At 45.0% G+C, this 12487-nt stretch overlaps 2 protein-coding genes across 3 annotated transcripts in view; one reads left to right on the top strand and one right to left on the bottom strand.

The window, feature by feature from the left end:
- rev3l (REV3 like, DNA directed polymerase zeta catalytic subunit) overlaps nucleotides 1-4264 on the top strand; it is a 72485-nt gene extending 68221 nt beyond the window's left edge. For both annotated transcript variants that reach the window (XM_046373660.1, XM_046373659.1), the window contains exons 28-32: nucleotides 92-229; nucleotides 589-779; nucleotides 1378-1624; nucleotides 2185-2400; nucleotides 3608-4264. In XM_046373660.1, the coding sequence (XP_046229616.1) occupies nucleotides 92-229; nucleotides 589-779; nucleotides 1378-1624; nucleotides 2185-2400; nucleotides 3608-3748 (933 nt within the window). In that variant the 3' untranslated portion in view covers nucleotides 3749-4264. The remainder of the gene's footprint in view (nucleotides 1-91; nucleotides 230-588; nucleotides 780-1377; nucleotides 1625-2184; nucleotides 2401-3607) is intronic.
- A 517-nt stretch (nucleotides 4265-4781) lies between these two features.
- Nucleotides 4782-11052, bottom strand: mfsd4b (major facilitator superfamily domain containing 4B). The gene is made up of 4 exons (XM_046373669.1): nucleotides 10492-11052; nucleotides 9581-9749; nucleotides 9180-9296; nucleotides 4782-6744 (listed from the first exon to the last, which is right to left on the bottom strand). The coding sequence occupies exons 1-4, from the start codon at nucleotides 10771-10773 to the stop codon at nucleotides 5426-5428; spliced, it is 1887 nt and encodes a 628-aa protein (XP_046229625.1). The 5' UTR covers nucleotides 10774-11052; the 3' UTR covers nucleotides 4782-5425.
- Between the last annotated feature and the right edge of the window lie 1435 nt (nucleotides 11053-12487).

Raw genomic sequence — 12487 nt, 5'->3', positions numbered from 1 at the left:
AATTGTCGCTCTGTGTCAGTTTTCTTTATTTATTCACACATCTAGAGGAAAGTATTGATCTGTGTGTGTGTGTGTGTTTGCGTGCTCCCAGGTGTACCTGCCCTGTGTGCTGCAGACGAAGAAACGCTACGTGGGCTACATGTACGAGAGCCTTGACCAAAAGGAACCTGTGTTTGACGCCAAAGGCATCGAGACGGTTCGCCGTGACAACTGCCCTGCTGTTTCCAAGGTAACAGGCAAACCAACCCACCTCCCTCCTCCCCTCTTTCACTCTGCTGTACACCAATCACAGCCACAGCAGCTTTCTTCGCGCTCCCTTTTTACTGGGACTGCCTCACACATGTCAGTCAGGGGGGAAAGGTCCCTCTGGCTGGCTTTGTGTCTAGACACTGAAACGTCCTTGTGTTAACTCTACCATTTAGGCTGAGTCACCTAATTATACTGAAATATCAAAGCATTGAACAGCAAGCCACTTGTATTTATGCTTTTGTTTCATTTGTTATGAATCCTGCTTTGTTTTCTCCATTCCTTCTCTCATGTTTCTCGTCTCCTCTCACCTGTCATATCGTTAATGTGTCTTCCCACAAGATTCTGGAGCGTTCCATTAAGCTCCTGTTTGAGACTCGGGACATCAGCCAGGTGAAGCAGTTTGTGCAGCGTCAGTGTCTGAAGGTTCTGGACGGCCGGGCCAGCATGCAGGACCTGACCTTCGCTAAGGAATATCGGGGCAGCGGCTCGTACCGGCCTGGAGCCTGCGTGCCTGCCCTGGAGCTCACCAGGTGTGTGTGTGTGTGTGTGTTACAGCACATTGTCAGTAGACATTTGTGGAGAAGCCACATGCAGAGAAAAACCACACCAAAAGACAGAGGGAGTCCTTAGTTCCAATTGGATGAACATGTTTGCTTGTTGACTATTTTTGTGTGTGTGTGCGCATGCGTGTGTGTGTTAGCAGTAGCAGCAGAGAGCAGGAAAGAGAGAAAGAGCTTGCTGTCAACAGTTACAGTAGTCAGTGTGAATCCAATTACTCCTTCCCACAGTGCTCATTGTCTGGCTGCACTAGCGTGCATGTACAGTACCTGGGTCTGTTGCTAGGAAACCCAGCTCTTAATGGGTGGGGGAAAAAAGCAGATTTCAAAAGGATATAGTCAGTCTCGCTCATGAGCACTGGTATAGTTTGTCATGTCATTTATCAAGTCTGAGTGCTGTTGAATTGATCATAAAGTGTTTCATTCACTAAAATTAATTGACTTTTCTGTGAATTATTTGATGGAATATTTTGCTTATTTAAGAGCTGCATTAGAGCACAGACGAAAAGCTCTGAGGTCCCTCAGTTAACAATCAGGTTTGTCGGGGTCTTTGTGTTTCCTTTCCCCTCAGGCGTATGATGGCGTACGACCGTCGCTTGGAGCCACGTGTGGGCGAGCGTGTGCCCTACGTGGTCGTGTACGGGCTGCCCGGCGTGCCCCTCATCCAGCTGGTGCGTCGCCCCATGGAGGTACTGCAGGACCTTGGCCTCCGCCTCAACGCCACCTACTACATCACCAAGCAGATCCTGCCGCCACTGGCCCGCATGTTCCAGCTCATCGGGGTGGACGTGTTCAGCTGGTACCAGGAGCTCCCCAGGGTGAGAAGAGTTTCCATTTCAAATCGGCAAACTAACAGCAACTGGTATATTTTTTACCTGTGCAATTTAGAAGCAAGGATGAGTGATAATAACAGAGTTACTGTATAACCCACAGGAAAACCTTCAGTATAAAAAAAGAAAGCCAAAGGAGCACAGTGAAATGTGAATGGGCTTGCAAAATTAACTTCTGATTAATTACTGACTGATGAAAGTCTTTCAGAGAGTTTTTTTTCGTTCAGTGTATTTAGAGGAGGGGGGGACAAAGGCCCAAGAGAAAATCTCTCCCATGTTTCCTGCTTCGGATCAATCAGACCCATCACACTGCTCTGCTGCCTCAGGCTTTGTGTCAACACTTAAGTCAGGCTCTGCACTGATGGAGCACATATGCCCCCTGCTGGTAGAGCTGAAAGCACAGTTGTTTGAAATGAATGGCCATACACTCCAACTTTTCAGTCATAAGACTGCAATTATCTTCTACTAGATTATCTTGAAGATGTTCTCGAACAATGAAATTTCATCTGAAGGGTTTTCATGTTGAATTCGTGGGTGTCTGCACACAGATCCAGAAGGCGTCATGCTCCTCTGCAGTGGGTGGAGAGGAACTGGGCAGGAAGGGAACCATCTCCCAGTACTTCACCACGCTTCACTGCCCTGTGTGTGACGAGCTCACCCAGCTGGGCGTGTGCTCTCGGTGTCGTGCTGAGCCCCAACGAGTCGCAGTCACACTCCACCAGGACATGAGACAGTGGGAGAGTCAGCAAGACCAGCTGCTGAAGGTGAGACATGTGGTGAGGAGGAGTGGAGCTAATATTGTACATTTTACTCCAATACATTTTTTTCTTTACTTTTGGTCACTAGTTATTTGCAGACACAGATTAGTCAGTGTTGATAGGCTATTACTTGTGACGCATAGCCAATCACATAGTGTTGTGGGCGGGACACTGAGTGAGACCACTCAGTGGTGACTGCAGACAGAAAGAGGATGCTGCAACAGACACAAAGCAGCACATTCTTAAATGAATTTATTTTATTGGCAATCAGGGAAGAAAAAGACACCAATCATCAGAAAAATGCTGAATATCAGAGTTCATAATCAGCTCTTTGTCCCTCTCGTAAAAATCCAGTCTTCAGTTTGCAAACGCCGTTGTAAGTGAATTCCTGGAAACAAGATGTCTCCCTCTTCACTCTGAGTGCGTGTGATCCGGAGGCTTCAACTTTCCACATCTCATAGTAAAAGTCACATGATTAGCTTCCAAAGTCGATGTTATGTCACAACATGATTACGCACATCCAGATGTTGAACTGAGATGAAATTACAGAAAAACGTTGTTTCGCTTGTGGTTGTGCTGTTAGTTTACAGACTTACGTGGTTATGATTCATATCTGCTGTTTTCAGCTCCCAACCCAGAATTAACACATGCAGTGCTAACTATGGTCTGAGCTATGAGTTAGCGGACACACTTAGATCGTAAACGATTTCAATAACTTTTGTGAGGAGACGACAATTGTTGCCCAGCCTTATATGCGTGAAGTAGGCATAAAAAACTGAAATATTGAAAAAATAAATAGTGCATCTTAATACCTCCACATGCATGTTACTTTTCTCTTTACCACTAATGTGGAGTTTTGGGTAGATAAATGGGGTTCAAACCCAGGCTGGTAGGAACTGTTCTTCCTGTCTGTCATGGCCAAAGTCAACGTCTGTATACAGTCCCTGCTCGGGAATCATTTCCTCATTCTTGTAACAACAAACGATTCCAAGTCATACGAACCTTTCACCCAGTCTCCATGAGCTGTTTTCATAGTCATAAATACTTTCGCTGCAGTGGTTTCACTCTGATCTGGCAGGGCAGGTAATATTTTAGAGTGTAACACACGGCTTTCTGCAGTGCACAGAGACAAAATGTCAAATGTAGCGTAGCCTCAAGAATGTTCTATTTCTGTGTCCATTCAGCTTGTGTGTGTGTGTGTGTGTGTGTTCAGATCTGTAGGAACTGTAGTGGTTGTGCAGAGCGACAGGTGCCCTGCGTGTCCCTGGACTGTCCTGTGTTCTACAAGCTGTCCCGGGTCAACAGACAGCTCTCCAAGGCCCCCTACCTCCGACAGCTGCTGGAGCAGTTTTGATAGGTTCCTGAACCCAGGAGCCTCCCTGCTGATTTGGTGCTAATTGCTGCCCCCGCCCCAGTGTTTCATTGTCCATTCAGTTGTAATAGTCTAAATGGTGCTTTGACTGAACCCTGTGGGGTTTTCATTCTGTCTTGTAACTGTTATTTGTTAAGTATTTCTCTGCGTGTGCAGACTGTCTGGTCTGTTTGCTGCCATCTCCACTAGTTGCTATGGGCTGAGTGAAGCTGGCGCCTCTGGTGAGCCAGCGACAGACTGCCTGTCACGGAGCGCAGTCCGCCCAGCGACGACTCGTAACTCGTATGCGCTGTAGCAGTTTGAAGTCATTGGTTTTTAAGGAGCTTCCTTTCAAATCTCAAGACAAACTACATTCAAACCACTAATTGACTTTTCTTCATTTTTATATCGACTGCAGTCTTGTTGTAAATAGTTCCTGTATAGCTACATCTATAATCTCACTGTGCATTAGCATTTTAAAATATATATATATATATTAAAAAAAAAAAAAAAAAAAAAGCTCCGGCCATGAATGCAATCAAATCAGTTTTTATGTGTTCTGTTAAAGGATGACATTTTGGTTTTTTTTCCCTTTAACCTTGATTGTATTATGTCCATTTTTGGCAGATTTGACTCTTCATACTCACATACAGAGTGTGGGAACTGGAAACAATTTCAGTTTTTTAAAATCTGGGACTGTTGCAATATTGTATTTTGATAATTTATGTCTTGAAGAGTCTATTGTTTCCTTGTGCATATATATATGGTTTTGTGTACGTTTCCTCCAATCTTTCACTGCAAAAAATAAAAAAAACTATTAAACCACGTCAAGATATGATCTGAAGTTCTCCATTCAGCTGTACACAGGACTTGTGTATTTGTATAAATGTAAAAAATAATAATGATGAAGGAAGTGTTTTTGTTTGTTTTTAATGGACATTGCTGTGGGTGGAGGTTTGAGATTGATATAATAAAAAAAAGTCAATGTATTAAAATACCATCTGTGTATGATTGAGTTTCCAAAAATTCAACTGAATCACGGCGACATGTGATTTAAAGAACTGCAAGCCACATGACACAATACAGAACATGACAAAAAGAAATCAAATCTCATCTTTACAAAAGTACAACAAAAAAAAACAAACTTCACACTTCAAACCTTACAACTATTATCTCACACATTTCCTGCTGTTGATAAACTTATCAATAGTGCAAAATTAAATTACATATTAAAACATCCGTTTTTGGCAGCAGGGTGGCATGAGGAGGAGGAGGGCGTTCAACTCATTCACTCTGCTCACGTGTCCTCAAGCAAGGCACTGAATTCTACCAGCCATAGGATTTCTCTGGCTTATCCTGACCTTTGACCTCATTGTGGAGTGGAGTGGGCCAACACAGACTCTTCACACAGAATCAGTGATGAGCACAGTTCAGAATCTGATCCTTCATCATTCAGGAAGGGTTCAAAAGACGCTGACGAGTCAGTGTACTGTAAGAGCGGTCAATAAGCTGCACAGGTTTCGGTCGGTAGTCAGGATTGCATTCACTGCGCATTAAATCATCAGCTGCTCATAAATGTGGAAGTGTTCAGGAAAACAAATGGGCACAGACATGTAGAGGCATGGCTCTCGGGGTGTTAGGTGAAAGATCAACAGCACTTACAAGTTACAGGAGGAGCTTTCAGTCCCTCTTCTCTCTGTCCAGAGAAAGCAGTAGTTTGCGTCTGGGAGAGTCTCCTACCAGGGAGATGGTGTCTGTGAAAGACGCTCCACCCGCAGGCTCCGTCACCTGGGCGTTGGAGGCTGCGGAGCTGCCCGTTAGGCCAGTGATGTCAGGAGGAGAGGAAGCCTTGCTGGGTGAAATGACGAGACTTGCTGTGTCGTCCATTTCAATCACCTCAAAGTCAGCGTCGTTCCACTGATCAGCCTCGTTGTCCTGCTCTTCCTCCTCCTCCTCCTCCTCCTCGTTTGCTCCCGAGTCGAGCAGCGCCTGACGGTATTCGCTGTCATCGGTGTCAGGCCGGCCCCTGACGTGGGGTTTCCTGCTCTGGTCGCTGGGCGCCGAGGCCAGCTTGTACATAACTGGGAAGATGATTGAAGTGAAGGTGGCGGTGATGAGCGACAGGTACATAAGCAGGGGGTGGTCGGGGAACTTCCCTAACAGGAAGCCTACAAGAGCAGGCAGCACCATCTCACCCAGCGCTGCGCCCACCACAAAGGCTGCCGCCGTGTGGCCCGTCACTGTGGTGTACTGCTCCACCCAGGAGATGCCACTGGGGAAGGTGGTGGCCATGGATGCCCCATACAGACCGGTGCAAACCCACAGTGCAACCTTCTCCCTACTGAAGAGACAGAGCAGCAGAGAGGACACAGTGGAGCCCACCAGGCTGAGCAGGATCATGGTACCCGGGTACATGCAGGCTGCAAAGAAGATAGCCAACCCCCTGCAGGCAGCAAACGCCGCCCAGAACAACGAGTTGAGCCCAGCTGCCTGGGACGAATGCATGTGGGCGTAATCCTTCGCAAAGGTGTAGATGAAGGAGCCGTACGCCACCTCAGCACCCACGTAAGCAAAGAAGAAGAAGAAGAGCAGGACAACAAGAGCTATGTGATGTTTGGCCACCAGGGGCTTCCCCGACGATGCGCGGGCTTTGTCACGTGAAGTGCTGCTGCGAGAGTAGAGGATGAAGAAGACGAAGGAGATGAGAAAGATGAAACACCCGATCACGACGTAGGCCCACATGGATTTGAGAGTGCTGCTCCTGCTGCGGACGTAGCTGACGACTGCGTGAGCATCAGGGGCTTTGGTGATTTGCTCTGCGGCGACGGCAGGTGTAGCGTTTGTAGGTACGATTCCTGCGCTGCAGTTCCCATCGGGCCCAAACAGCAGCTTGGCGATGATGGGAGACACAAAGGCCCCTGCTGCGAAGCTGAAGTGCAGGGCCTGCATGTGAGGGCCTGCCTGCTCGCCCCATGTGTTCAGTATGAGAACATTACCACCTGATGGACAGAGAAGAACAACACTGACAATACAGTAAACCGTGGTTAACGTTCAGACATTCAGATTCAGAGTTACTGCATGCTGCTGTCTCTTTTTCTTGCTTCTTCAAAGATACTCCGTCCATAAGACTTTCTGTAGCAGAAAAAGGTATTCACTAAAGTATAACAAATACTGACGTCAGCAGGTATCAGAGGGTACACTTTTAATAGTGTGTTCATAAATAAACGACTGACACTGTTTAAATAATAATTTGCAGATAGAACTTATTATCTCATAAAACATGTCAGCCACTGTGCGGGGATTTAATCTTTGGCTGGGCTTTTTAATTGCAGAAGTTAAGTTTAATACTTTGACTTTGACTCTGTTAAACACTTTTAAAATCTTCTTCTAAAACATGCCGAACTCAACATTTACCGGCGATGGTTTTTGTATTTATTCCAGGCAGCACAGGCAGGTACGCTGCTCAAATCATATGAAAATGAAGCAGCATCCTATGTATCAAGACTGTTTGATGATTGCTGGGACCAGCACATCCATCCATTTAGAACACTTTAATTCTGTTTAAGGAAATTCCTTCTTGTTCGGATGATCTAGCTGGATTTTTATTTAAGCTGAGTGCAGGGGGAGAGAGAGAGAGAAATCGACTGCTCGGGAGATGACTTTTAACAAGAGAGAGAGCAGCACACTGAGCTGTCATTTCAGAACAGAGACGGACTCGCAATATAATTTAGAGGCACTCGAGTCAGGCAGGAATTTTCACCTCGACCACCCGTCTTGCCGACAGTCTTCTTGGTTCGTCTCGTCTCAACAGGAAATGCAATTGCAATTCAAATTCAAATTAGACAGTGACGACCTTTGCACAGTGATGTGTCAAGGTCATCTTAGGTTAACCATACACTTGATTCTTAGTGAATTAAACCTACTTTGGGGCCATGCGTAAAACAGTCTCTTCCACTTTAATGTCGACTTCGACAGTGAGACAGCTGCATGCTGGCGACACATCACCTCGCTATTTGACCCACTCACATTACAGTCAGGTGTATCATATTATACAATCCCTCATCTAAACGAAGGGACATAATAACGTATATAACATCTACTATAAATGTTGTCTCTTTCTTTTTTGGAGAGGGACACATCTGTAAGGCTTTATTGTGCATTAAAGGTTAATTTAGTGAAAGTTAAGAATATATATGTTCAGCCAGTCACTGAGGACAGGCCAGTTGTACAAGTGGGCTGAAGTGTGTTTAAGGTGCAGCACAGATAACACAATGTGTTGTGTTATAAAAACTGAGCATATGGTGTCTGCGCTTTGCCAGGTGAGCAAAGCTGAAACCTGACCTGTCCGTGAGTGTCCCTGTGATTTGCTCTTAGGTAGGACTTTTTAGACCCACATGTATAAAAAGTCACCAGAAGGGTTTAATACTGAAATGTTCCTGGGAGAGAAGATTTCTCCCTCACCAGTTGGTACCATCACCATGGCAATGCTGTGTGCCTGACCTCGTCCGGAGGAGGTTATGTTCAGTTTTACACTGCAGCTAATAGAAAATAAATTAAAAAACTGATTACTCTACTGGCATATTATTAATCCTGTGTTTATAATATACAATTAACAGTATTCATTTCAATTTGATTTGGCCAAACACTAAAGTGATTTTCACATATCCTTCATTATGGGACAGTGTCAGAGCTAAAGGCAACATGTGAGTGTAATGTTTCAATCAACTGAAGTTTAAAGTTATAGAACTATACCATGTGCAGACGTCATAGACCTCAGGGTGGTAGAATAAATATACTGACCAGCCAATCAGAGAGCCAAAAAAAGACAGCAGACATTTTGACCTGTCACAGCGGGATACGCATTGTTTCACTGAAGAAGCGCAGTAAGCTTCCAGTGAGGAAGCACGCAGATTAGCACATAATTCAGTCATCTGAGAGGGATCACCTAAAGCCCTGCAGACCAACAGGTGTTTTCAATGATTCCAACTGACAGGATCTCATTACAGGAAAGTTTCCTGAGGAGACTAAACTCCATATACTACAACACTATTTTTTTGTAGCAGCAAACTTCATTAAACCATCACTGGCAGTTAGCATGCAAAGCACCAGGACTCTGGATAAGGACTTCAATGTTATCAATTTCACCTGTGGTTTTTCCTCATATGACCTGCCAAAATGTCTTTAACAGTAAAGTTCAGAATACATTGATCAAACAAGTCAAAAACAGCTCCAATTAGATAAAACTAATGAAAGCACAGGTGAGCATAGAGTGTGTGTGCAGGACACTGAAGTAAACCGAGGAAATTAATTTCTCATCCCTTTGATACCCGCAGGAATACATGTACAAAGCTGTGCAAAATGCTGAACCACGATTTGTTTTCACACCAATAAAGCAAACATATACTATCTGTTCATGTATTAAGTGCTGTCTTACCAGTGTCCAGAACACCCATTGACATCCCAATGCTGGACATGAACGCAGTGAGGAGCAGAGCCTGCTTACAAAAAGGGATCGCACACATTCCAAACGCTGTGAACAGCATGGAAATCCCTGGAAGACAAGATAATCACAGAGAGGAGGTTTAGGCTGCACTGGAATGGGTGTTACATATCAGAATATAATACCAGCAGATGTGCAGAGCAGGTTACCAGAGGTTAGAAGGCATACACCACCTCGCTGGGGGAGCCACAGCGAAAGAGAAATCCTTCATCTTAGCTACTTTTATTACAACATTTGGGCATCTAAGCACAGCCTGAAAACATGACTACATCCTTGTTACAAAACAGAGCCGGCAGTTAAGGTCTGAAACTGAGACACCTGCACTACTTAGTTACCTAGCAGGAGATGGGGGTTCATGCAGTCGAAGAGAATGCCTCCTAAGAGGGAACCGCCAATGTAGCCGCCAGAGCGGCCAACAAAGATGTAGGAAATGTTGCTGATGTTTTTCTTCACATTCACAGCCAGGTCCTCGAATGTGGGGCCAAGAACGGAGATACTCATCCCCTAGAAAGACAAGAGGCCAGCATGACTTACACTGACAGAGAGAAGTTACTGCCTGAGGGTGAGGGAACATCTACCCCAGGAAACTGGAATGTATCTCAGCTTGGTGGTGTTCGGTGCACTGTATGAGTTATGAGAAATAGCATGTTGGAAAGAATTTCCCTTCTGCATCTATTGTTTGTTGCTCTCAGTCGCTCATTGCTCAGCCCTTCTCAAGTGACAACTGCCATCAAATTTAACCGAATGTAACCATGCTGCTCGAGGTTAAACGCTTAAGCGTCTGCAGTACAGTCTGCTAAATGCAATACACCTCCTGGCTGCACTGCATTCCAGTCAATTAAGAGGAATTATTAACACAAATTCTGTATGTATTTGTGTTTCTCCCAAAGTAAATGAAGGAGGAAAAAAAACCCACTGACGTTCTGGAAGCAGATAATCAGGTGTATGGTTATGGATTTCAGTAATCTGATAATCTTAACGTGGTTGAAGAGCAAGTTTTGCAACTATGCAAATCCTGTCTGTGCAGGATGCTGCAGAATTCACATCAACAGAAGCAGGAACGTCAGTAACGAACGTTAGCTACCTGAGTTCCCTGAGCAGCTAGCTGGTCGTCACGAGCGATATTAACCTCGATGCAAAGTCTAGTGAATGATGGGAAGGCCTAAGCAAAGCCAAATACATTTCCAGAGAGCATTTTATTCTGTATAACCAGGTTTCAGCTCCCCTCCTCCTCTCCTGAATTTACCAAGCCCAGGAAAGATGCACAGAGAGCGAGGGTGACCATCCAGCGGCCGCACGTCCCATAACCGCCCCTTCCTCCGCCGACCACTTCCACCCGGTCGTCGCATCCCGGTTTCTTCGTCCTCTTGACTGCTTTGAGCGCACTCTTCAGCCCTCTCCCGGTGTCCTTCCTCTTGTCGAACAGGGTGTCTTCTTCCTGCTCGTCGTTGTCGTCGTCGTCCTCCATGCTGGCGAAACGAACGTGCTTCTTTTTAACGACGGCGTCTCGCGCGGCGGACGCAGACATACCTGTCCGTGTATTACTGCGACTGTTGGCGGTGATACTGCGCTGTCAGAGTGCCGTTAATGGTCGAGTAAACAGCGACAGACAATCGAATCGATCTGATTGGGTTCCTGACGTTTATGCGTCTCCTGATTATATTCTCGGTGCTAAATCGTTAAATTGAAGGCAGTCATGTTTCAAACAGCTGAGTGCTCCACAGAATGACAGCGGAGAACCTGCACCGCAGCTGCGGAATCCCTCCATATGCCGACAGCGAATGTATGGCTCTGGACGTGTGCAAAGATCGTCTATTACACATAAGATTTACTCACTCTATTATTAAATCACCCACCTTCCAAAACACGGAAGAACTGTATGCCGTTCAGCAAATTGACAGCGCCATGTGCAATTCAGGAATAAAAAAACGAGTACATTTTTATCTCTGAATTAGTCACGCAAAGCTCACAGCAGGCTTTATTTGCTCTTTGTTTGACGGACTTTATTTTTTTCTGTCTTCGAGCTGCATTGTTTTCAGATTCACTGAGCATTTCCCATCTCATTATGAAATAGCTTCTTGCTCTGTTGGTCAGTATCGTTCATTTCAGGTTGCGGATAATTTAGACTCGTTTCAATGAACCTGCCACAATTTTACAGAACGATATCTGCAAAAGTAGGCTGCATGTGCCACAAAACCTTTCCGTTAACGTCAGTGGGAAACATACTGCGACGGACAGCCGGGTAATTTGGTCGTTCGTTTTCTTAGTGTACTCAACTCAGAGCTGAGTAAGACCTCTTTGTTTCTATCTCCTCTCTGATTCAGCTGACGAGTTAAAAATTGTCCAGGGCTACAGGAAGTAGTATGTCACCAGGTTAGCATTTGGAAACGGGGACCTCTAGTGTTAGGATATAAACACTGGTGTAGAAATGACCGTATCCCGAGGCGAGGAGCTCATAGTGTGCAGATTTGACTTTTTGGACATACTACTGGTTACCTTTTTTTGTGAATTAATAAATATCGTAACTAATTTCTGGGTAATTTATGTCAGCCGTATGTATGTTAGCCTATAATTATTAAAATCCTAAGACTGTGTACGTGAAAAGAATGGCAGGATGTGAAAATGGAAAAGCAGCCTAGTGTAGTAATTCATCTGTGGATCTTTTAGGAGTTAGGACTTCACTGAAAGTGTTGTTGTATGATAAGTGCAGTACACTTAGATCATAAAATATAATATAATAATGTAAAGTGAGGATTTATGTGTAAAATTAAAAGATACAAGCGTATGCAGAAGCAGTTCGCTGAAGTATTGCACATTAGCTAAGCATCAGCGCCGGCGCGAGTCGTGGTTGGTTAGTGAAGCATACACATATGCGATGTGGGATGTTTACGTTAATGAGTTGACAAGCCTGATGGTAAACACCGTTCTGAAGTCTGGTGGAACGTGCAGCTCTGCTCCTCTGTGATTCGCCAAAGAGAGTCAAGGGGAGCAGTCTGTGTGCTGGGTGGAGGTCCTGGGTGAAGTCCTGCACCTTCAGCAGCCACCCCTGATCAGAGATATCTTCTTCCTAAGTGTACCCCTCTTGGGAGTCCTCGTGTTTTGTTTGTTTTTTTTTTTTAATTTATTTGTTTTTGGTTTTTGTTCATTGCAGGAAAGAAAAGCAACCAAGTGCTTTTACTCAATTATTGTCCTACAGTCCAGCGTTGAGGTACTTCACCTGTTGCCAGTGATGTGCTGTGTTA

This window comes from Scatophagus argus, chromosome 19, assembly GCF_020382885.2.
Source record: "Scatophagus argus isolate fScaArg1 chromosome 19, fScaArg1.pri, whole genome shotgun sequence".
Classification (NCBI taxonomy): domain Eukaryota; kingdom Metazoa; phylum Chordata; class Actinopteri; family Scatophagidae; genus Scatophagus; species Scatophagus argus.
This window is presented reverse-complemented; position numbering and strand designations above follow the sequence as displayed.